This window comes from Balaenoptera borealis, assembly GCF_965194805.1.
Source record: "Balaenoptera borealis genome assembly, chromosome: 6".
Lineage (NCBI taxonomy): Eukaryota > Metazoa > Chordata > Mammalia > Artiodactyla > Balaenopteridae > Balaenoptera > Balaenoptera borealis.
The window spans coordinates 51,824,434-51,849,364 of NC_138863.1; the positions used below are offsets into that span (position 1 = coordinate 51,824,434).

The 24,931-nt window shown below is 36.0% G+C and overlaps 1 protein-coding gene and 1 long non-coding RNA gene across 10 annotated transcripts in view; one reads left to right on the top strand and one right to left on the bottom strand.

Annotated features, from left to right (window-relative positions):
* The window catches only part of LOC309631328, an 84,793-nt gene that overhangs the window by 58,152 nt on the left and 1,710 nt on the right, over positions 1-24,931 (top strand). The gene's annotated exons all lie outside the window — the stretch shown is intronic.
* ITPRID2 (ITPR interacting domain containing 2) overlaps positions 1-24,931 on the bottom strand; it is a 45,444-nt gene that overhangs the window by 13,318 nt on the left and 7,195 nt on the right. For 4 of the 9 annotated variants that reach the window (XM_082397502.1, XM_082397503.1, XM_082397505.1 and 1 more), the window contains 12 exons: positions 24,581-24,620; positions 24,397-24,495; positions 22,958-23,166; positions 21,377-22,077; positions 15,625-15,697; positions 11,897-11,985; positions 9,311-10,519; positions 6,748-6,825; positions 6,542-6,669; positions 6,001-6,151; positions 4,865-4,930; positions 3,714-4,175 (listed from right to left, as the gene is read on the bottom strand). In XM_082397502.1, coding sequence (XP_082253628.1) covers positions 3,714-4,175; positions 4,865-4,930; positions 6,001-6,151; positions 6,542-6,669; positions 6,748-6,825; positions 9,311-10,519; positions 11,897-11,985; positions 15,625-15,697; positions 21,377-22,077; positions 22,958-23,166; positions 24,397-24,495; positions 24,581-24,620 — 3,305 coding nt within the window. The remainder of the gene's footprint in view (positions 1-3,713; positions 4,176-4,864; positions 4,931-6,000; positions 6,152-6,541; positions 6,670-6,747; positions 6,826-9,310; positions 10,520-11,896; positions 11,986-15,624; positions 15,698-21,376; positions 22,078-22,957; positions 23,167-24,396; positions 24,496-24,580; positions 24,621-24,931) is intronic. The other 5 variants (XM_082397499.1, XM_082397498.1, XM_082397497.1 and 2 more) reach the window with 5 other exon arrangements.

The following is a 24,931-nucleotide window of genomic DNA, read 5'->3' on the forward strand; positions in this document are numbered from 1 at the left end:
AAATTTTCTGTTCTAGTTCTGTGAAAAATGCCAGTGGTAGTTTGATAGGGATTGCATTGAATCTGTAGATTGCTTTGGGTAGTATAGTCATTTTCACAATGTTGATTCTTCCAATCCAAGAACATGGTATATCTCTCCATCTGTTGGTATCATCTTTAATTACTTTCATCAGTGTCTTATAGTTTTCTGCATACAGGTCTTTTGTCTGCTTAGGTAGGTTTATTCCTAGGTATTTTAGTCTTTTTGTTGCAATGGTAAATGGGAGTGTTTCCTTAATTTCACTTTCAGATTTTTCATCATTCGTGTATAGGAATGCAAGAGATTTCTGTGCATTAATTTTGTATCCTGCTACTTTACCAAATTCATTGATTAGCTCTAGTAGTTTTCTGGTAGCATCTTTAGGATTCTCTATGTATAGTAGTATCATGTCATCTACAAAAAGTGACAGCTTTACTTCTTTTTTTCCAATTTGGATTCCTTTTCTTTTTTCTTCTCTGCTTGCTGTGGCTAAAACTTCCAAAACTGTGTGGAACAATAGTGGTGAGAGTGGGCAACCTTGTCTTGTTCCTGATCTTAGTGGAAATGGTTTCAGTTTTTCACCATTGAGGACAGTGTTGGCTCTGGGTTTGTCATATATGGCCTTTATTATGTTGAGGTAAGTTCCTTCTTTGCCTACTTTCTGGAGGGTTTTTATCATAAATGGGTGTTGAATTTTGTCGAAAGCTTTCTCTGCATCTATGGAGATGATCATATGGTTTTCCTCCTTCAATTCGTTAATATGGTGTATCACACTGATGATTGATTTGCATATATTGAAGAATCCTTGCATCCCTGGGGTAAACCCCACTTGATCATGGTGTATGATCCTTTTAATGTGCTGTTGGATTCTGTTTGCTAGTATTTTGTTGAGGATGTTTGCATCTCTGTTCATCAGTGATATTGGTCTGTAGTTTTCTTTTTTCTTTTTCATTTTTTTAGTATTCCTTCTTATGCCTTGTTGATCTACTATGTATTTTGCTTGCTAAGTCCTTCTTTGTAGACAGTTGAAAGGGTCAGTACTAAGCCAAAGTTTGTCCAAACTATGCCAAATTCTGAATTAGGGAGTTTCTAATTAACAGGTTTAATAACAAATTCTGAAAAATTCTTCAAACATTTGCCTTGCATATCAGTTTTCAAATTATAAAATCTTCCATATTTGATGGGAGGTTCTTATAAACGATTAATTCTGTAGCACCACCACATTATGATGGGAACAACCAACTTTTCTACATGTCTGCTATGTTCTAGCAGCCAAAAAATCAATGTTCTGGCTTAGGGATGCTTTACCCCCAGGAAATTACTTACAGCACACATCAGGCCATCCGTTAACAACTTTAAAAATGAGGACTCAACTGTGCATTAAGGGAATATTTGTGCTAAATGAGTACATAAAAGTCCAGTTTCCAAGGAAAATTTTCAAACCAAAACAAGCTAAAGGGAACAAAAATATCACATTTCTGGGCGGGGGGAGAGTACCTTAAAACTTATTTCCTCGGTTAACATATATATTGTGGAGAAAAATAATTTTTTGAGTAAAACTCAATTCTACTCAAAAATTGATCTTTGATGTGAAACACATAAATAAGAATGGATTATAATCAGTCACACCTAACTAACTGAGCAAGGTAGACGTACAGACCCTGCTAAATATCTGCCAGCCACAACCAACCTACAAAAGTAATTACATTTGTAGGACAAATAAATTTATAGAATTAAGACCTTTTAAACTTTAAGTTGGTAATTCATGTCATGAAAAGAAATTACATACATGCAGTCTCATCTGCTAGAATGCTTGTTTTGTAAATGTGAATTTGTCTGAATGTCAGCTTAACCTGGGAACAGAGTACCCAAACTGTACAAACAGTAAACACCTACCAGCTATGTCAGTTCACTGTGTTATGAAGCACACCTATCATCTGCATCTGGCATTAAAACTTTCTGCTGAATTTCATGTCACCCTCCTCCACCACTTCACAATAACTCACAAGCTGCAACCCTTCCAAAGTCCAATTCCACAAGCAAATTTCAGGTCTTTTTCAAGGTAAAGTGTCACATTATTGCAGTATTTATGTATTTCTTAACCATTTAACATTTATAAAATAGTGTTACTGTTTTTATTAGGTTTTTACCTTTTTAAAAACATGTCACTAAGTTTTGAGTGTTATGCTTCTAATACTATTTTCCCCATAAGCTCTGTGTTTTTATTATACAAATTTGCATAACACAACGATTTTTAGGAATGGATATATCATACGATAACAAAACTGACTATTTTCAGTATACTTCTCAAGCTACTATCATGCAGCTATAAATGGTGGCACCTAATACACATGAACTAATCTTTGGACCCAGAGGATCAATGGCCCATTTGAAGGAACATTTTGGTCTGTTGCCACCATTATTGACCTATAACCACTAAAAATTTGTTTTATGCTACTCATGAGTTAATTCTAAAACTATGTTAAGTTCACATTACTGAATTTATTGGAACTACACAGATTAAAAAGAGGGAGTCACTGACACTAATTTCTCTGGCTCATTTTGATTTTTTCCAGTTCTAAAATCTTAGTTCCCAATACATTATACCAAATGATTTCTGTATGATTTTTCAGTTGTTTCCTGAGTTAGTCTTATTTACCTTCCTACTAGACTTTAAGCTTAAGGATTCATGTCTCATATCTATTTTTCTTTTATCCTTACAGAGCAGGTACTCATTAAGACACTTATAAACCTTTTTTTTTTTTTTTCAACTTATAGGAGATTCTTCTTTTTAAACTATTGGAAAGAATGAATGATCCTTTTTTATCATGGATTTTAGTATCTCATTTGGAAAGAATTATGAGTAATTATGGTTCTTCTTTAGAGTTACTCTTAATACAGGGAACAGAATGAAAAAAATAAATTCAACATGTCTAATTTTTATTCCATGCACTCTATTGGATTTTGCACCCAAAGACACAATGTGATTTGAGAAGAAAAGGAAAAAAAAGTCATCATAAACATGTATCTATAGCAGTCTCCCTTTTTAAATGATATACATATTATTCCTTACTACCTGATCCTAGTGCCAAAAGCAACTATTTTACTAATTTTCTCAATTAATTTTTGCCCTTGATTACTAATCTTCCTAAGTTTCTGCAGTCTTTTTGGTAACCTAGAACTATGGTTAAATATTTCAGGTCTGCATACTGCTAATCACACAGGGTAAACCTTCTTTTCATTTTGTATTTCTATCTTTGAACAACTTATATAATTTCCACATTTCTCCACCCACTAAGCCAAATAGCTCAAATTTTTTTTACTTCTTAAAAATCTCAACACCATTTTTTTATGTCAATTGACATTATTAAATGACAGCTTTTAATCCTGGAAGAGATCTAAATTATAATCCCTAATTTTACAAAGGTGGAAACAGAGGTCTAGAGAGTTTGTCACGTGTTCACTTATTTGAACCCTACATATGCCTTCTTCACCAGAGTGAATATATAGAGAATTGCAATTATTTCACACTGGAGTATGAAATATGCAGAAACGGCATTATAAACATATCTTAATAGACACGAGTTGGATCAATGGGAAAATTACTGAGTACAGTGAATCAAAGGAATAGCTTATAAATAATTAATGTTCAAACAAAACCTACTCCAAATAAACTAAGCATAGGTTTTACTCACCTCCCTTATGACTTGCTGTAACTCATCTTGCTCCACATTTTTATGCATTTCCTCAGCAGCTGGCGATAATGAGATTTTTCCATGCTCTTTCTCCACTTCAGATTTAGGTCCTACAGCCTCTGAGCCTTCTTCAGCTGCAACAACTTCCTCAGAACTTTCCATATCTGGAGGTGTCTGCACAGAGCCTGTTCTAGAAGGAGCAGTTGGTGTTAAGGCCACCGACGCTCGGAATACCTTCTTGCTTGGTACCAGATGGGTTTTGGGTCTGCCCACTGAGTCACTAGAAGGTACTCCAGTTCTATTGGCATGAGAGGGACCAGAACATACAGAAGATGACTCTGATGTTGCTTGGGAGAAAACAGATTCTAAGCTTTCTCCAGGAGGAACTTCAAATCCCATTTCTCCAAGGCCCAGGCCCAATTCAGACCTCAGATATGACTGTTCCCGCATCAGTTCAGTGACCTGGAGATGAGAAAAATTGTAATTCTTCTCTCTTGAAATTAAGATTGGTAGTTAAAAGAAGATTAAAATCCTAGGTGTGATTACTGCCCCAAATCACTTAACTTGTAAAGACATGATTCTAATGCATTCATTTAGTTACTACTCAATTTCATTTGCAAAAATAGCAAGGAAAATTTAAATTCACAGAGATCAAGCCATAAAATGTCTAACTAAACTATAGCTGGATGAAATTTTACTTGGTCCCATACAGGGGTCCAAATTACATATCAAGAAGAGTAACTTGTAAAAAATAAAATAGCTACTCATAATGCCCCCCAAATGAACTGATTTGCTTAAAAAATAATAAAAATCATACTTTTGTTCAAAAAGTAGTCATCTTACAGATCCAATTACCAAAAGGACCTGGAATCAGACTGTGAAAGCACATTTCCTGGAGAATGAATTACTTTTTATGATGCATTATTTCCTTTAGGCCACAAAGATAAATCACTGTTGTAATTAACTGGCTCTTTACTGGCCAAAGATGGCAGTGGACTTTCAGAAGTGCCCAAGTCACTTCTAATCAATTTAACTAACTAACTTATCAAATTCTGCATTTTAAAAAAATTTCATCTATATTAGGTAAACTGTGTGTTTATGAAATATTATATCATTCCCTTCCCCAGTGATTTAAAAGGAAAGAGGCTTACTGGTTCCATTACATTCAATGGAGAAGGGCATGACAAGTTATCAGCGCTTCTACTGCCACACATTCCCTGAAAAAGTAAGAACAATATATGTGTGTGTGTGTAGTTTTTCAAATTGCAAGTGTTTTATAATGAACTAATTATTGCTCTGAAGCAGTCCTTTATGTCACAAAGGTCAGCCTAAACTGTCACAGGATCCTATAAAATGTGTTACTGTGACTGAAGTTTGCATAGAAGATGTTCTGATTCTTTGCTCTCACCAACACACATTTCTCAGAATAATGGATCAAAACCTTTTATGGAAAAGGATATTCATTGACAACACAGGATATTCTTAGTCTGTGCTATACATATATATGTGTACACACACATTCTTATTCTACTCCATATGTGTGCATATATATGTGTGTGTATTCATGCATTTATTTTTAACAAAATCAGGTATGTTGTTCAATTAACAAAGAGAAAATTCAGTATTTCAGCATTTCAAAACTGTATATTCTACAACTGAAAGATTTGGCAAAAATAAGAATACAACTGTTGGAGTTCAAATTGCATGGAAAGGAACATTAGGAGTAAGAATAGTGGTACAAAATAAAGAGAAACAGTGTTTCTTTCTATTCTCTTGGTTGTATACATGTTTTTCTGCTTTTACAAAGATCTCATTTAATTCCTTAAAAAACATAAAGAATGGAAAAGAATCCAGAATAAAGGAAACGTTTAAAGGAAATAGTTTTTTTTTCAAAGGCAAGAAAGGGGGAAAAGAAGGCTAAGTGAAATATATATATTACATATATCTGTGTTCTTCACAGTTACATGCAATGATTAACATCTAAATCAGTCATAGGTTAACCCACTATCATTTTCCCTTTAAAATCCCTAAACTTTTGTATTGCGCCTTATTTTCTATTATTAAAAGTTATGATTTTTCAATGTATTTCTAAATATACTAAACATTTAAGAAAATAATTACAACTTGCACATTCCACTGATTTGTGGGAAAGGCTCCTTAAAAACTCTGCATGTCTCTAATGCCATTAAAATAAGTGTTTTTAAATTAAGGCATTTGTCCTAAATTGTGTGGAACATTATAAACAAGTCCTGAGTGAAAAACCTATGCACAACCCAAGGTAGCGTACCATGAGTGCTGAGGAGCGGAAGGGCGAAGGCACACTCACAGCGTGAAGCTGCTCCTCCAGCCCCAGCAGACGCTCCTCCAGCTGCATCTCCAGGTCCTGAAGTTCCATTCGGACTGAATTTCTCAAGCTCTGGAGCTGATCAACTTCATATCTATCAGTAGGCACAAAGTTTGAAAAAAGCAGTTTGGAGATTCAGTGTTCACAACTCTCTCACAAGCTTTCAGAAGGTACTGAACTCCAAGTTCTATAAATTAGCACAACAGCGACTGCAATAGGTGTAACCACTGGGAGAATTGGTTTTTCTTCCTCTATCCTCGATTACAAATATCCCAAACAATAAAAAACAGATTGCAACCACTATCTTCCTCAGTCCACCAAAGGCAGAGAAGTTTACCTAGCAGAACACGATGCCCAATTTTATTTATACTGGTTCACAGACTACATAAAGGGTACACAACAGTAGAAATAAAACCCAGCTTCAAAAAAAAAGTTAACAATGCTTTTTAGAAAGAAAAATATTTTGAGTCAAATGAACTTTTACCTTTCGTCCTCAGTCATATGATGATAAACCATGGTTTGCTGACGCAGCACTGCCAATTCTAAATCCATCATTTGCGTTCTAAACAAATTCAGGCTCCGCCTCATTACTTGGAGCTCCTGAAAAGTATTCTAAAATACAATACAACAGCATTAGCTTCTAAATCACATAAATTATTTTGTAACACAGAGATTTAAGTAAGAACTTACTTCATAAAGAGGTAGAACAGATGATTTCTGAGTACTACAGGGAACAGCAGCAAGATCAGGTCCTCTCATCACAGGGTGCTTCAAAAGAGGCAAAGTATGATTAGAAATCAATGCTAAAGTGACTACTTCCAAATTATCTAAGGTGTTAAAAAGGCAGAATTTGGGGGTCTACATATTTTTCTCTTTGAGGCAAAAAACAAAAACAAAAACCACTTCATGTTATAAGCAGGAACCAAATAAATCAGTCCCCAGTGTTACCCACTACTCCTATCTGTTTAAGGTATAAGTCAGGGTAATTGGAACGGGAAAGAGGCAAAGGAACACAATAGTTCAAACCTGTGTCTTACAGGACCTCTCTCTTGCCTTGAGAAAGCAAAAAAATAAAAACAAAACTCAGAAATGTAGAAGCAATAGCAAATATCATTCTGAGATTACAGAAACTACTAACTTGGCTGGAGAAAGTAGCAAGCAATCATCACACTCATTCTTAGACATCTGAGTATCTACTATGCTTCACTATTTTAGGCAGTGAAAAAGATAAAAGGAAGTAAAAGTGATTTCCAGCCTTCAAGTGTTCTCACAGTGTAAAAAAGAAGAAAGAGCAAACAGAAGTAAAAAACATATATATATAATATTGGCTGGGGGCAGCATGGGGAGTGCTATGATAGGAACAAGCAAAAATCCAGATTAGGTACGTGTTCCTGACAGTGGTGACGCCCGAGCTGAGCCTTAAGAGTAAAAGGGACTTGGTCAGGTGAAGAAAAGCAAGAGCGGGGTGTTCCAGGTAAAAAAAAAAAAGTAGAATGCGTAAAGAAACAGACACCTAGGGACACACGCCTATGGAGAGGCTTGCGTGCAGTCCAGCGTGGCTGGAGCACACACACAGGGAATGGGCCTGGAGAGACAGGCAGAGGCCGGGTCATGAAGAGCATCTGTCTACTGAGGTGGGGTGGGGTGAGGGTGGGGAAATTAATTAGCTGAGTTACTGATGGGACACTGAAGAGAAGACCACATTTAGAGCAGAACAAGCTGGCCTAGACAGGTGCACTTGAGGGTGCAGGTGGACAGGACCCTGGGAATCCCCAGCTTCATATAATTGCAGCTGAAAGGTTAAATGTCTCACATGTAGATAGAACTTCATTTTGTAAGGAGGAAGGAGAAACACCCACTTTCTGGTTAGACTGAAAATCATTAGGAGACAATCATCATGAGGATAAAATCTATACTTAAAAGAAGGTGTATTTTACTACATAGCTTGAGAAGTTCCAACTTTCATTTTTACTGTCAAAGTGGCTGCCTGTCTACTATGTCACCATGATAAGGGATCTATCATACACACTCTATGCCTCTCGACTCTTAACTGAATAACCCGATCATTACATTACACTGTCATTTTCTTCATTTCCTCAACTGTCTAAGTATAAGTAGTTTAGAAAGAGATTTAGAAAGGAAATGTGGGGCTTCCCTGGTGGTGCAGTGGTTAAGAATCTGCCTGCCAATACAGAGGACACGGGTTCGAGCCCTGGTCCAGGAAGATCCCACATGCTGCAGAGCAATTAAGCCCGTGTGCCACAACTACTGAGCCTGCACTCTAGAACCCACGAGCCACAACTACTGAGCCTGCACTCTAGAGCCCACGAGCCACAATTACTGAGCCCACACGTCACAACTACTGAAGCCCAAGCGCCTAGAACCCGTGCTCCACAACACAAGAAGCCCGCGCACTACGACGAAGAGTAGCCCCCTCTTGCCCCAACTAGAGAAAGCCTGCACGCAGCAACAAAGACCCAACGCAGCCAAAAATAAATAAATAAATTAATTAATTAATTAATTATTTTAAAAAAGAAAGGAAACGTGAAAGGCAAACCAAGAGACAATTTACTTCTTTCCAAAGCTTATTTTGGAAATTATTTCCAGCCCACTAACAAATCTGAGAGCAATGACTTTAAAAGTGACAAGACACATAGACCGTTTTTATTCAAATTCACACTTTACCTGATTTTTTCTCTTCTGGGGTGGTCCCAGCCTTTTAACTCAGAGGAAGCAGACTAATTCTGTGCCAGGCGACCAGCATCAGGAGTCAGCAGATGAAGGGAAAGCTTAGTCAGAGAGCAACGAGTGGAACCAGGAGAATATACGGCGACACAGAAGCCAAGGGGAGGAAAACTTAGAAAGAAGAGATGGTGAACACTGTCAGATGGAAAAGAAAAGGACAGACGGTACTTGAGAGGGAAGTTCTTTTAATAACAGAGACAACTTGACTAAGACAACGACAGTGCAAGAGAGGCTAAAGAAGGGAGGAGACCTAATGAGCAAAATCTCTTCTCTAGAAAGGAGGGAGATTGTGAGCAGAGAAATTCACCTTGTTCAGAATTAGTTACAGCTTTTCCCTTGAGCTAGGAGGGAAGACGCTGGGAGGGGGGCAGGTACAGATAAGTTTAGGCATGTAGGAAATGAAGGCTGAGGTGGTTCATGCCTGATGGGTCCCAGCTTCCCTGAAAATTAAGAGATACTCAGACCAATAAAAGAAAAAAAGGTAAGAAAGATAAACTTTTTCTCATACCTGTGAAAGATTCTGCAGTGAGTTTCTAATATCATGCAACACTCTTCGCAACTGCATTTCGATGGCAGAAGGAGGGTTCAGAGAGCACACTCGGTAAGGGTAGGCAGTGTGTCTGTGTGAGTAAGGACACCCGAGAGGGGAAGTGAAGGCACTACAGGCGGTGCCTGGTATGTTGGGAATGCTGTGAGTGCTCAGAGTTCTCATGTGCTCACACAGGGGCCCTTCCTGCCACTCGGAGTGGACAGAGTGAAGGGCACAGGTGGACTGAGATACAGGTGCCGGGGCATACAGCGAACAGGCCGGAGTCCTTCGCTGATGGCACTCCTCCAACCGGTTCACCTCACTCTGGGCGGCTGCTTCTTTCTTCACGAATGATGGAGAGATGAAAATAGTGGATTTAACTAAAGACTGACCATCATGCTCAATCGCCTCTCTTTCTAATTTCTGTTCCTCTTCTGGTGTGTACTTGTAAGTGAAGGAAGGTGGACTGCATCTGGTCTCTTTTCCAGGGGATAACCGGACATTGACAGAGGACACAACCCTTACTGGGCTCAGCAAGGTGGTTGGTAAAGACTGAGACCTTCTTAGAGGATAGCCAGCTTTTGCAAACAAGTACCTCTGTTTTAACAAATCTTTTGACTTTATCAAGCTACGCCCCACTCTTTGATTAGACAGAGTGCAAACCTTCATTTGCGCTCTTTGCAAAGCTGTATTAACTCTGTCCACAGAAGAGGGAGGCCCAGTTGTATTTTCAGCGCCCTTCTCATTGCATTTAGCTTCAACAGAAGCCAATGATTTAAGAATATGGTGGGTGGTATACTGGGCAAATTCACATTCACTGCTTTTATCCACATCACTTTCAGCACTTGCTTCCCTCAGTAGTCCCACTGGCTGTGCTGGAGACACATCCTCTTTCCTTTCAGTAATTTCAGTAACGTGATCCCCGGCACTCCAGGTGGAGTGTTGATGTCCTGTATTCTCAACAGTCTCACACTGGGGGAAATCCTGGCCATCTGACCGTTTGTCAGCAATTGTTGCTGCCTTCTCTCTTCCCATCTGAGGGCAGGTAAGAGACTCCTCTTCTGATTCATTAAAATAAGGCTGGTCTTGTGCTGTTGGTGTGACGAGGTCTTCACCAAATGATGTGACTGTTGTCTCACTGTCACAACTGTCAGCACTACTCCCCATGGCTTGCAAGGACTCGTGAACCTGTGAAAAGAAAACAGGTAGAAGGATGGAGGATTCAAATAAGTAGTAGCATTAACAAAATACCAAATTGATACGATGCTTCTATACTTTTGGGGTCTCCCACCTTGGTTTTGGCTCTGGTGCTGTTCTAAACTGCTTTCAGTGACCCTGATCAACAACCCCTCCACTTTCTCACAAAGATTATTCCAGATCTTTACTATTTTCCTTAAATCCCTTTTCAATACCCATCTCCTTTTCTACTAACATATGACACTGACACAAAGAAAATGGACAGAAATTTCTTAACTTCTTTCCCAACACCTACAAATTTCCCCATACCTTTCCTCATCATTCCCTCCTCTCCATTCTGAAAGAAAACTGTATCTCTTTTCAAAGCTAATCCCTCCAACCTGTATTCTGATCACATCCTCTCCAGGGCTAGGGTATTTCTCCAGTTTCATCCCAGATTTTTCTGCATCAAGCTCTCTTTCTCTTAAGAGCCCTTTCCCTTAGCCAAACAATTTCCCTAAGTCATTACTGTATGAAAAAGACAAAAAGACCTATAACTCTTAAGCTATCATTCTTATTTGAAAAAAGTTAACATTCATATCTTCTCTTCATCACTGATCTACTCTCCAGTCATGCTTTTGCATCATTTAATGCATCAGAACTATTTGCTCAACTACTCAATTTCAGAATAAACAAATTCTCATCTTTTCACTCCAATGGCCATAGCTTTCCTTTTAAAAGTTTCTCCTCCATCTCCCAATTTTTATGCCTGCTGGATTATTCTAGTTTCCTTAGAAACTTCTTGTCTGTCTACTCCTTAAACGCTATGTTTCTAAAGGGTTTTTTTAGCTTCTCTTTTTCTCTTATTCCAATTTTCTTTAAAATTTCCTTACAGATGTTTTAAACACTTTTCATGTACATTCTGTGTACTGCACACATAAACTATAAGCTCGTTGGGGATAAAGATGTGCCTATTTTCTGGGTTATCTAACACACTATAGCATAACAGTCAGATAATATTCAGCAAGCTACGGATCCACAGTTTTAGTTAGTTATTAAACAATTATTGTAAAATACTGAAATACAATGACGGTAAAAAAAATTTTTAAATAACAGACAGAATAGGTTAAGGATTAAAATAATCTCTTTACTGGTGGTGCAAAAATAAAGGAGAAGCTTTTTTTGTTGTTTCTCAGAGAGAAATGAAGAATTAGTGAAACCTAAAATTTGCAGTCAAATGCTCAGATAACATCTGCATCCTAGAATTTTAGTCTTATTGTCATTTGAAAAATAAAGATTACACAGATGGTCTTGAAATATACAGCCAGTGAAAAACCACCTAAATATACAGAAGTTAATCACAGTGCCTACTACAATAGGAAATTTTACCTGAAGATGATTAAGGGAGAGGCAGTCTGTCGAATCTTCAGCAAAACCACTGCTATCAGAGTGCTGACTTGCAGTACGTAATAGTTGATCTAACAAAAGAAATTTAGTTATACAAAACTGCTAAATAGGACTTCAATGAGTACAGTATTACAGATATATGATTCCCAAAAGATATATGATACACAACAGTGATTCTTTCTTAGAAAAGTATGCATCACTTATGCAAAATTGTGGCTTCAAAGCACAGGAAGTAACTTGAATTCAAACAAAACTGAATCAGATCAGAAATCCTCAGTGTTCAGTTGCTACTTAAGCTCTAATTATAAAGTATTTTGGTAAATCCAATTAATGTCTTATCCTTGGAGGACAAGAGGCTGAAATGAAAAATGGCTCTAATAAAAATAAAGTCCCAAAGTAAACCATTTTCATTATGTAAATATGTGAAGACACATAGTAGGTGAAATCAGAAGTTTAAATGTAGTGTGTAAAAACTTCTATTACCTTCCTAATAAGAAAATAAACATACAATTAAGGCCAACAAATTAAATAAGTTGTACACAGAGTACTTACATGTCTCTGATGTTTCAAATGATGCAAACATTTGTAAGTTATGAAACAATTATTTCTTAACAACTGAATGAAACTCAATCACATAGGTTCAACTAGTAGGTAATATTGTTAATTTTGCAATAAACTTGTTTGTTTTTTGGCCTCAAAACTCTAATTCCTGGTTAGTATAACCTAGAAATTTTTTTTTTAAAGTAACTAAAAAGACCAACTAAACACAGCTGGTCTGATCACACGCCCAACCACACTACAAGTACCACAGTGGCGGAGACTTTACAGCTATTACATTTACTGAGGGAGACACTTCATGAGATAGTCAAGTTCCACAGAACTTAAAAAGCAACAGGCTAAATAAAGTGTGTTTACCAAGTCCACATTCATTTAAGACTTGAATGATAGAAAGTACTTCATGTTTCAATAAAATCCAAAATTAATTACAGGTTGCCTGACTTTGAAAAATATTATAATAACCTTAGGTTCAATCTGGAGCAACATGAAACAGAATAATTTTTTTCCCATTAAAAATTTAAAATAATTCTGTAAGGTTGTTGTGAAATTAACAAAACTGCATAATGAAATATATGGAAATGATCCATATCCTTGATAAATCTAGGTAAATTGTAATAATTGTGAAAGTGAATTGGAATAAGCTGTTACCATAGGTACTGATTATGCATTTTATTATTTGAGAAAATGATTAACATGTCATAGGAGTCATCACCATAATTACGTGTTTGCATGTCTTTTTTCTAAAAAAAAACTAGATTGTCAGCGTTCTGAAGACAGGAACCTTATTTATTCTTTTTTGTATCCCAAGTACCTAGACCAAGCCAACAATAAAAAATGTTTGCTGAATGAATCAACGATAACTATCTCCTTAAAGCAAAAACAGAATTAAACAGTTTCTTAAAGGATTTACAAGTGAAACTGCCCCATCTGCTTGGGCAAAGGGCAGTTGCAAAAGAGCCCAGGAAGCCCTGACCAGCTCCGTTCAGGTTCTCTCTGCTAAGATCTGTTTTATCCGCAGCGTACTACAGCCTGTGCCGAATGCACCTCTCCGCGGTGAGCCCTGCCTGAATTCACACACATCAGGTCAAGTGTAGACTGCTCAGGCTTCAGAGCAGGTGTCAGGCAGTGGAAAAGAACAAGGAAGCCTGGGTTCAAGTTTCGGCTTTATCATCATAAGCAATAACTTCTCTCCTCCAAAAAATGGGATAATCATTCTACCTCACAGGGTTACTTCAGAAACTAAGTAGAACATAGGTGAAACTGTTTTGTAAACTATAAATCACAACTGAGGTTCTTTAGTCAGACGTTTCAGTTTTACAAAAAACACAGTTCACCAAAGAAAAAGATACAACTAAAAAGAAATAGACCTCTGTCCTAACTGAAGAGATAAGACATTATTTCTAATTAAAAACCAGGAAGTTAGAGCAAACATTAAAGTGAGAACAAAACAAAATGTGGAAATTCTATTTATCCAGTATTGCAGAGAAACGTAAACAGGACACCCATATACTCTGCTAGACTAAAGAGAATATTGAACGTCTTCAGTAATTAGAAAAATGTTGGGACTGCTCTTAATATACCTACTGAATGTTAGCTTGTGACACGAGTTGAGTCACTAAACCTCTCTTCTTCAGTATGTAAATCCCAGGACTGGATTTGAGATTAAGATCACTGTAACTTCAAAAATTCTATTACTAACGTGTGAAGTATTTTTATACATGCACTGTATGCATTTTTACTAACTTTGTGAAATGAATATATTATACCAGTGATTCTAATTCTGCCACTATGATTAGTTTAAGATATCTGCATATCACATTATCAAAATTTGACAGGCTACCTTCAAAAAATGACTAAAACACTGTGCTGTTCTCACTCCCTCTCTCTCATGCACACCACACAAAACCATTTTACTGTTACTTTATAAAGATGTGATTCAAAAAAAAGTTACCATTTTTACTTATGCCACCAGAAATAAGTGCTCCTCCATAGATAAGAGGAAGAAACCCAGATGCGAATACAAACCACATTCCATCTTTCCCACCACAGGAAGCTTACTCTTCAAAGATCTTAAAGTAATTATGCTGTTTTTATCCTCTTTTTGACACAGGGCAAGCTGCTTTTTCCAATGCATCCCTTGTCTACCTATCTAAAGCAAAGATTCCTGGATGGCTGTGAACTCTGCCTTACAGCTCAGGAACACATACATAAATTCATGGACTCACAAAGGGAAGAAAATTAAGCAGGAAAGTTCATTTTGTGTCTGACCAGAACTGTGATGACCTAGTGAGAGTGGAGCTCTTGTTTCTCAGTACCATACTGCAATAAAAGAAAAATTATATGCAAATTGTCTCATATGAAGTCACTTCAGAGATCAGAAGAGAACAAACATGTAATTTCCTATTCTAGGAACATACATATGAATCTTTGCTTAAAAAAAAAGGGGTGGTTCAGCATGTGTAAAGTTTTAAAAATAAACACTCCTACCTTCAGTGGTCATTTTAACTTCCTCTCTCCTTTTCTCTAAATCTCAAAAGCTTTGTGACTTTAAAGATGATCAGACATGTTTTTCTGTTGTAAGTTAAAAGTGAAGGAAATGGATTCAAAGGTTCTTTGGTCAATAATTAATAATTCAAGAGAAGAACAATGTCTGAGCCACTGACCTTTGATTTACAGTTTGAATTTAACTAGCTTTACCTACTGCTGAGAGACTGACTGGTGTTTTCTGCCAGAGGCACATTCATTTATTACACCTAGGAGTCGCATTTAAATAATAAAAACCCAGAGGTGGGTAATACAAGTGTATATTTCAATCCCAACCATGTAAGAAGTAGGCCTGACTCTGTTGCTCTATCACTTCCCATCTAGCCCTTGCGCAGAACTGAAAAAATATTTAGAATACACAGAATTGTGTAAGGAGGTCATTACAAGATAAGCAAACTAAAATTACTTTATGAGCACAAAAGTCTTCAGGAAGATACAAAAAATTCTATAACCAAACCATAATGAAGCAGGCACACCTGTGTTCTTAATCTTCTTTTTACACTTACAGGTACTACAAATACTGATAGATAAAAAAAAATACCTTTTCCAAATCCCCCAAAGACACTTTCGTAATGTGCTCGGGAACTAGTGGCTACTGGTTTACTTACCTTTTTTTGACTTGTTAAGACCTAGCTGGTAAGTGGTTGGAACATGAGGAGCTTCTCCTTCTGTACTTTGAACCTAAAGAAGAGTTTTAAGTAGTTAAAACTTAAGAATCTATGGCAAAGAAGAACACCTCTTAATAATCATTTACTAAACAACCAACCTAAGAAGGTACCAATGCTTTATATATTTAAAAGGTGCATCCTATCTCAAAATCGTTATAATGTCCCACATCTCAATTTTATGATCTATTTTTCAGTTAACAACAGGACTGCAAGCTTATAGCTAGCAACGAAAAATAAGTACATGTGTAAACTACTTCATTAAAAAAAGTTACCATTAAATGAAAAACGGATCCAAAATTAAAAGTTCTTCTCTAAATGTTAAACTTCAAAGTGTAAGGTCAATCCCAGGAGAAATGCTAATACACTCACTGCAGCACACTGGCACACACTTGAAGCAATTACAAATCTTGTATCTTGAAAAACGGCAGTCATGCTCCCACTGCAAAATCTTATAAAAGTCCACAAATTTTCAGGTATCAAAAACCACTCATGTGGAAGACTGCTTTGTCCTGACACAAATGTTCTTTTAAGACATAACTTGGGAGTTGTAAGTAGAAAAGCAGGTTTCATTATAGGATTAAAATGTTGAAAGATCTTAGTCATAAATCCTCCCTGAAAATTATGCTCAAAAAGATACCAAACCCACAGAATTTGTCCTTTTATGCTGTCTTTTTTTTCCCTACCTAAACAACTACATAATTTAGCAATTTCCAGATTCTTTACTCATCACACTCACTCCCCAAATACTCTTACTATATCTACCCTAACATAACTAACCCTATACTAAGAGTAAATATTTGCGGGGGTATGCTACTAACGCCCCACACTTTACCCTATAATGATTAGTACTTAAAATAATAAATAACTTCCTAGTAAAGTGGGCAAATTAGCCAAACATTTGGGCTTTCAGCCTTGAACAAGCTGGAGAGCAAATAGCAAACAGGTTTTAGATAGAACCCTCGCAGTTCTGAGCTATGACTCCATTCCAGAGTAAGAAAAATTCCATAGGAGTGAAAGTGGAATAGCCAACATGAAAAAAAACTTTGAAGGTTAAAGATACTATTACCCAATTTAGAAATTGCTCTGATTTGTGATATCTTTGTTCTACATAGTTGAACGTGAATCCAAGTTTATGTATCTTTTGAAAACTGAACGCATACTGGTCATTTAAAACCATCACCTATAAATCATATATAAAATGGTTTCTACTATCTTTGTTTTTATTGAAAAATCGTTTTCTTCAAAGCAGCAGACATAAGTTCAACAGGAAAACCATTGTTTTGTGTGCAAAGAAACAAAATGCATTTTCTTTTTATAGTCAACAGGAGGTCTATTATTAGCCTCTATTCAGGCCTAGCCTACTTCAAAGAGTTTTCTGTAAACCAAATATCAAACAGACCAGAAAAAGTATAACAGAAATCTAAATGTCTCTTTAATTTTATTCTAGGAATCTCAGCTTAGGCAAAAGATTATGATCTCTCATTTTTAAATGTAGAATTATCACATACTCTATTCTTTAGATTTATAAAATTAGTCACAGGGTAACACGACTTTGATGAATATGTGTCCTCAGTATACTATCCTTCAAGATGCTGCTACTCCATGGACAATAAAAAAAAAAAACAACTCTCTCTCTCCCTCTACTACAAACTCCATCATTAACTGAAAGAAAAGAAGAACAGGACCCTTAAAAATGAGCTGACAGGATCATATTTTACTAATAAAGCTACTAAAGTTAGGATCCTTCCTCCTACTTACTCGGCAAAGTCATCAATCACTTGCTGAAGACAGAAATAGACTTGCTAGTGTTAATGGTTGAATTTCATAGCTTATTAGGTTTCATTATTGGCTACAGTTGTGCAGAGGAAAGCCATCAAATTCAAGATGGGGTGCACCACAGAAAATTATAATGCAAACACAGAACTTAGATTTATGTGGCAGGATTTTTCCTATTCCATGGTTTCAAATCCTCAGTGGAATTCTGGTCATTTGCTACAAGTTGGTCTTTTATTAAATTAACTATAGCTGAATATTGATAACCGAATTGAGTGATGGATAATGGGCGTTCATTATACTATTTTCTCTAAACGCTGGTAAGTTTGAAACTTTTCATAATAAAAATTACAAAACAAAACAAGTCAGTAAACCAAAATGATAAAATCACTTGGTCTCAGTGTTTTGGGATTTAAAGCTGTAGGAAAACAGCTTTAGAATAATTCACACATTTGAGTTACTACATTTTAAAAATATTTTAATCAAACAAAGATTGTATCTTTCTGAATCAATGTCCTGCTACCACGCAGATACCTAGTTTGATTTTTCAAAATCTGTCACATTTATCTTGACTAAGACATATCTTCTAGGCACGATACTATTGTACTATGTTTTATAGAGCAGCAACACCATAGAATGTTCTAACTCAAATCACCCTTCCTCTAAGGTTTAAAGAGACCTATACAGCAGAAATCCAAAACTGGAGCTTCAAAAATTACAATTCTGTCTAATTTTTAATGATACCTCAAAAAAATTCAAAGGAAAGCATTATTTTTCCAAAAAGGGGCAGGGGGCTGGGCATGGGATGACTTGAGTTCTTGTCCAATGTCTGACCCTATCGACCAGTCGGACCATACCAAGTTTTATGGTGTAATCAAAAGGAGCAGGTTTATAAAAAGACTCAAATTCAAGTCTCATTCTGAAAGGCCAACAGAACAACTTAACTACCTGTCAGGTATTTGACTGATTTGGGATTACTTTAACTCAGGCCAGTAAATAGAATAAAAAGAATCCTGAAACTTAATGGCTAAAAGTAAGTAATGAGGTATATTAGTTAAATCAACAATCAGTGTGAAGACAGGATTAGAAACATTTACTAACACTTCAGTAGCTTAAAAAATTGTATATGCTGCCAATAATATCTTCATTTAAATATAAATTTATTTATAGAGTAAGAGACACAGGACAACCTATTTACAGAAACACACAGATAAAAGTTCTCCTTCCTCTAGCGTTTAAGCATGAGAAAATTTTCCTTTACACCTAAAAGATGAACAATTGCTTACTGAGTAAAATCATTCTGGTTTAACTGTGAATCATTCATGCTACTAATTTATGGCTCTAGAGAATTACCATGATGTATTTATTCAAAATAAATCATTTCAAGAAGAACACAAGAATTATCCAAGCAAGTCACTAAGAATTAGAAAACTCAAGAGTGGGGTTTTACAACTTTTAGATACACCAAAACAGTCTGCAAGATATTTTTTATATGGCAAACTGACTTTTAATTGAAAATAATGTCTGGCCTTTTTTGCTTATCGTAAGAGATAGTCACTTTCACTCTCCAAGGCCTGGGTCAGTCTTGTCATATATTTAACTCTTTTTACATTTAAATAGTTCTCTCTGCTCCCGGTGACTGTCAGATCTTACCTTCTGCTTCAGAGGGACTAGGCAGCTTCATGCACAGAGCCACATCTGCAACATTTTCTCCTACCTAGTTACCCAAAGCAGTGGGCATTCAGTTAATCTGTTTAAAAACTGGCTTACTGACAGCGTGTGCGTGCTCTGGCTTATATTTATTTGCTATTTTTACAAAAGGAAGAAAGTTCCCAATAGGAATCAAACCTCAAGGGAAAGGAGTGCAAAAGAAAAATAGTAATGACCTACTTTGAATGGGATCTAAAAGTTTGCTTTAATAAGATTGTTCTCTTCATTTGTCAGTATGATTCAACAAGCTTGGGAGAAGAGGAAATTAAAGAAACACATTATTTCCTTTCTTTATCCATTGTTCTACAAGCTTTCTTTAAAGTTCCCAAAGGGATTAAAAACACAATTCTAGGAGGTTTTTATCCATATTTGAAATATGTCTGAAGAATAAGGATTATCCTTAAAATTCCCTATTATTTACAATGTAGCTATGGTTGACCATATATTCTTTTTTTGAAAACAAAAATCTTCCATTATCCTTAAACCACCAATGCCTATAATTTTGTACTTCAAAAAAATATTCACTTCAGTGTTGTTACTTTCTTCACTAACTGCTTTTGCCAGCAGAGGGAGCAAAAAAAAAAAAAAAAAGAAAAAAAAACAAAACACCAGCCTATTATTAAATGTTCACCTGCTGCCAAAGTACATCTATCTAGCACTTTATAAATGTTGTAAAGAACTTTCATGTATGGCATCAGTAACTTAAAAAACAAAAACACAACTCTGGCTTCGAATTCAGGAATTCTAGAAATTAAAAAGCAAAATATGAGTGTCTTCTCAGCTGAGTCCCCAAATCAGGTCTGCAAGTGTCTAACAAGTATCTGCACTCTATCCAATTATCAGAAGAGGGGCCCTAAAGGAAGGCAAGAGGTTACACTTTAATTATGAATGCTAGGACAAGTTTAGACCAAAACAAAGCCAAAAAAAGAATCGAACAGTCAAATGGAACAAAAAGGTTCTAATTAAAGTTGTCATTTTCTGAACTCATTATAATGAGAAATAAAGAAGCTTACAAAAATTGTAAAATATTTCAAAGGGCTGCTCTTGCTCCCTTTTTATTTCACTTTTTAGTCAGAATTAAAGTATTAAAAGGTGCATTCAAAGACCACAAAAAAAGCTGTATCAGCAATTGAAATTTTGCAATAAATGAAAAATCTTAACTGATGTGAGAGATACACACGCACCTAAGAGGACATTTTATGGGCAGAATCAATTATCCTGTTTCCTAGTTCCCTAAAACAATGGCGAGTGATTCTAAAACAGCTGTGAGCTATTACTAAAACTATTCTGTAATTTTAAAAAGAAAAATTGCACATTGTATAATTTATAGCCACAAATCGTTAGCAGTACATATGTGACTGTTTCCTCAGATGTAAAATAAGACCAGCACTGCTGGCCTCACACACTGAAGAGAGAACAGTACTTCAAGGGCCTAGTACAGTGACTGCCACAAGGTAGGTGCTTGATAATGTTCAGTTTCCTGCCCCAAGGTATATAGCTCCAATGCATAAGTTACCCTCTGACTATTCAAAAGCAGTTTTAGGTGAACCTCATCAAAAAGAATATTTTTATCTTGTCCAATTTGAAATTGATGTAAACTAGTAAGAATATCACTAGGTTAAAAAAAAAAAGTAACCAAACACTGGTCTTCTGGGGTTGCAGAAATCCTTTCAGTGGCCTTTCAAACCTTCTTCCTCGAGATTCCCTATCCTCCCCCCTTCAGGAAATATCTTCATGTTCATGTTCCCAGACCTACCCTCAAAGCCTTCTTCACATCTACCCTTCCACTCAGATACATTAAGAAAAGCTTGCCCAAAGGCACACAGCAATTCAGTGGCCCAAACAGAACTCAAACCTGTTTGATTTCAAAGCCTGTATTTTTAACTATTATGCAATACAGATCTGAGTTTGGATATATTGTCTCAGGGCTTTCTCAGAGAATCAAAATCTTAAATTGAGAGAGAAAAGGGGTTAAAGTTCAAGTATGAGCAATGGATTACAGAAGATCTAGAGGGGCCATTATCTTGACATCCCATAGTCCTGGGACTTCTTGGTTTGTGAAACATAAAACAAAAAACCTGGAAAGTCAAAATCAGGATGATTTTTTTCTAGTATAAATCTATTCACCACCTTTCATTTTAAAAACATTTTTTGGCACTTTTTCCCCTAACTCACTGTTTAAAACAGTTCTCAGTAATTTTCTACCTACCTCTTCCATTTCAAAGGAGTCCTTCTGCTGTGCCATTATATTTCTTATGGATGGGATTGTCAACGGTGCACATGGCTCTTTTTCAGGTGTGGACAAAGGGACATTTTTCAGCTCCCTGCTATTTTCCAGCTCACTGTGGCTGGACACGTTGAAATCACTATCTAATTGAGTTTTTATAATACCAGCTTCCTCACCCAGTTTATTCTCATGACTTTGAGTTTCTTTACTTTGTCCACTTTCAGTTTCTTCGTTAAAATTACTGTTTGCTTCATCAGAAAGTCTATCAATGTCAGCATTCTCCATAACAGCTGCTGAACTACCTGATACTTCTTCTTTAACTGTAGCCAACATAGAAGATGAATCTTTCTTCTTCACAATTTTTTGAGACTTTTGATCATTTTTATTGCCAATTTCTTCCATCACTGAAACATTTAGAGTCTTTCCTTTGTCAGCTGCTGGGGAAGGAGTACTACCTTCTCCTTTCTCTGTTTTATCAACACATAAATTTAGTTTTGATAGTGTTTTCATTAAACGATTTGCAGTGTTACTTCGGGTTAAAGGTGGAGGCGAGTCTGCCTCCCTGTTAGAGGTCACCGAGGACAGACTCCCAATTCTCTGCAGGGGAGTCCCAGAGACTTGGGAATATAAAGAAGAAAATGCATTGGCCACAGTAGTAAGCACTTCAATTTGACGAAAACGGCCTATAAAAGGAAAAAAACATGAATTATATATATTTATATTTATATGTGTATATACACACATATACACACACATACATTAATTAAACCATTAGTACTGTTCAGAATTTCAATTACTGGACTACTTAAATCACAAAGATTATGAAACCAGATTTTTTTCCTTATCTATCACTTAAAACTTCTCTACTGTGGAGAGGGAGAAAGATTTTTCACTCTTAAGCACTAGAATTTACATTTTAAAAAATCAAAAGCAAGGACAAAGCATAATGACAACGCTGAATAAAACAGAAAGGACTAGCTATTGATCTATAGTTGCGATCTGTTTTTAGGTCTTGAACTCTTCCTAATGTGAAGTATATGTAAGTACATATTTTATACCTAATGGGCGGGAGGTTGGATTTATAGATCTCTTAAAGCTAATCCAAGGCCCACCTAGGGATCCCATTTTGGGGATTTCTGGTCAGCAGAGAAAAATAAGCAAGATTTAACTTGAAAAATCATCAAATTAGCCTTTCCATTGTAGATTTACATGAAAGCATCTGAAATTGACTGACTTCAACTAATAGTAACAAGGCCCCTCCTCTACTTCTTTCCTTTTGGAACAAAAGCAATCTGGAGATAAGTATAAGGTTCTACAAGTTACATTCTACGGATGTAACACTTAAGTAAGTGGAGAATGGGGTGGGGGGGTGGGGGAATAGGTAAATTAACTTCTATAAATAGAATAATAAAACTTTATAATATGCAAAACAGCTATTGTGTTAACCTCAATAATTAAACTGCCACCGCTATTCCTAGAAATTAATAAGGCTTTAAAAACAAGACCATCTTGCTGTAGATGCCATAATTTTAAAAATAATATGCTAACATTTAAAAACCTTACTTGTTAAAGCATAATTTGGATTTTCTACTTCCATCCGTTGCATTTGCGCACTCAAAAATACTTTAATATCTATTCCTCTGGCAAATGATGATGAATTAAAAAATCTGGAAGGAATTTTAGAAGCAATATCTGGTTCATCTCGTCCAAATCCAAGATTATAAAGGATTTCTTCAGGATCTTCCTCATAAAGTTCCAACAATTCTGAAACACTAAAAAGAAAAAAAAAAAAAAGAAACAGCAAGATGTAAAATAAGTTTATAATAGTCCATATCACATTATAAATGAATTCATATTTCTGCTTTCCTGTGAAAAAGTCTTCTACAGCTTCTGCTGTTTAACCCATTATTTATTTCAGCATCTTTATACGTTGGGTGCCAAATGCAATAAATAACCCTTAAAAAGGGTCCATTCTCTCAAGCTAGTTTTGGGAAAAAGAGCTAAGCCCTAAGAACACCCTCAGTAAGAAACTCTGATTCCTCACCTTATTTTCTTTGTCATTTTAAAGAGATTTCCAGTAAAGCAGCTAAACAATTTGAGGACAGATAAGGGAGAATAAGGAGTAAACAGATTAGGAAAAAATGAAAAGGGAAAATGCACTAGGAAGTTGGTACAACTTTGGTACCAAGGGACATTCTGCAGAGCTTGAGTTTTTCTGCTATCTTTGGCTGTCCTAGAAGAGGCAATACAGGTAACAACTGATCTCAGAAAAGTGAAGGAGGAGCTTACTTTCAACTTCCCTCTAACCACTTGCACTCAGGAAGTAGGAGGAGTAAAGTAATGAGAGTATGGGTTACACAAAGGTAAATTCTTGCTCTAATTCTATTGTGCATTGAACATTTATTAACCCTTATCTCTCATACCAGTGATAATCCAAGCTGAGACTCACTGGGGAAAATAGGAATGTTAGAGACAGAACTTGAGCAGAAGGAAATTTCAATTTGTTTCAGAGAAAATGTTCAAATTCCAAAACAATAATTTGGATAATAGTTTAAACTGGTTCATTATGCACACGTATTTGCTTATTTTAATATATAGTTTAAAGATCTTTGGTTTTATATGAAGATAAATCTACACTTAAATATCAAGCTTTAAATTATAAAGGTTTATTCTGATTTTTATGTCAGAGTAACTCAAGACCCTAGCAGAATGGAGAATTTGGGAAGGAGAAATTATTCCACTATGGAGTTCCTCTTTCAAGCTGTTGATAGGACTCAAAATACTCATTAATGGATTCCAGCAGCATTTTTAACATATCTGTTAATTTTTATTTAATCTTAATTAAAAAAAAAAGAAGACACTTCTCTCAGTTATGCTGATCCACAAAACACTGTGGATTCCTTTTGACTTCATACTACCAAGTCAAATCCAAGGCTGAAAAGGGATAAGAGTAGGTCATCTACAACACAGTGTAGTTGCAGTATAACTTCAGAATAAGTTACCTTGAGACTGTTCCACTACTTTTCCCGGATCCAGTGGAATTCATACTTCTCCCCTTCTGATGAAACTGTAGTCTTCTCTCTTTGGCCAAGATATTATTGCTATAAACAAAATTAGATTATATAAAACCTTATTTCCATAACTGTTCTTCATTTTTAGAAAGGAAAAAAACAAACAGCTACGTACCAGTTTTCAATTTGAGCATCAGTTTCATGGAGGTGGTTGGCTAAAGGTAAAAAGAATATATGCAAAGCACAGCTGTTAGTAGGACAATAACTACTATGATACAATCAACAAGAAAGCAAATTAACCACATTATTATAGCTAAATGCCTAATATGCCAAACTCCTGTCCTGGCTCATTAAATCTGCACCATTAAAGGTAATATACAGATAGATAAGAACAGAGTCAGCAGCTTTTGGAGGGTGTTTTAGGTTTTGTTTGTTAGCAATGTAAAACTACCTCCACTGAATGTTTAAAATAAAAAGATGTATAAATAACCAATTAAATTTAACAGTTTGAAATAAGTAGTAAGAA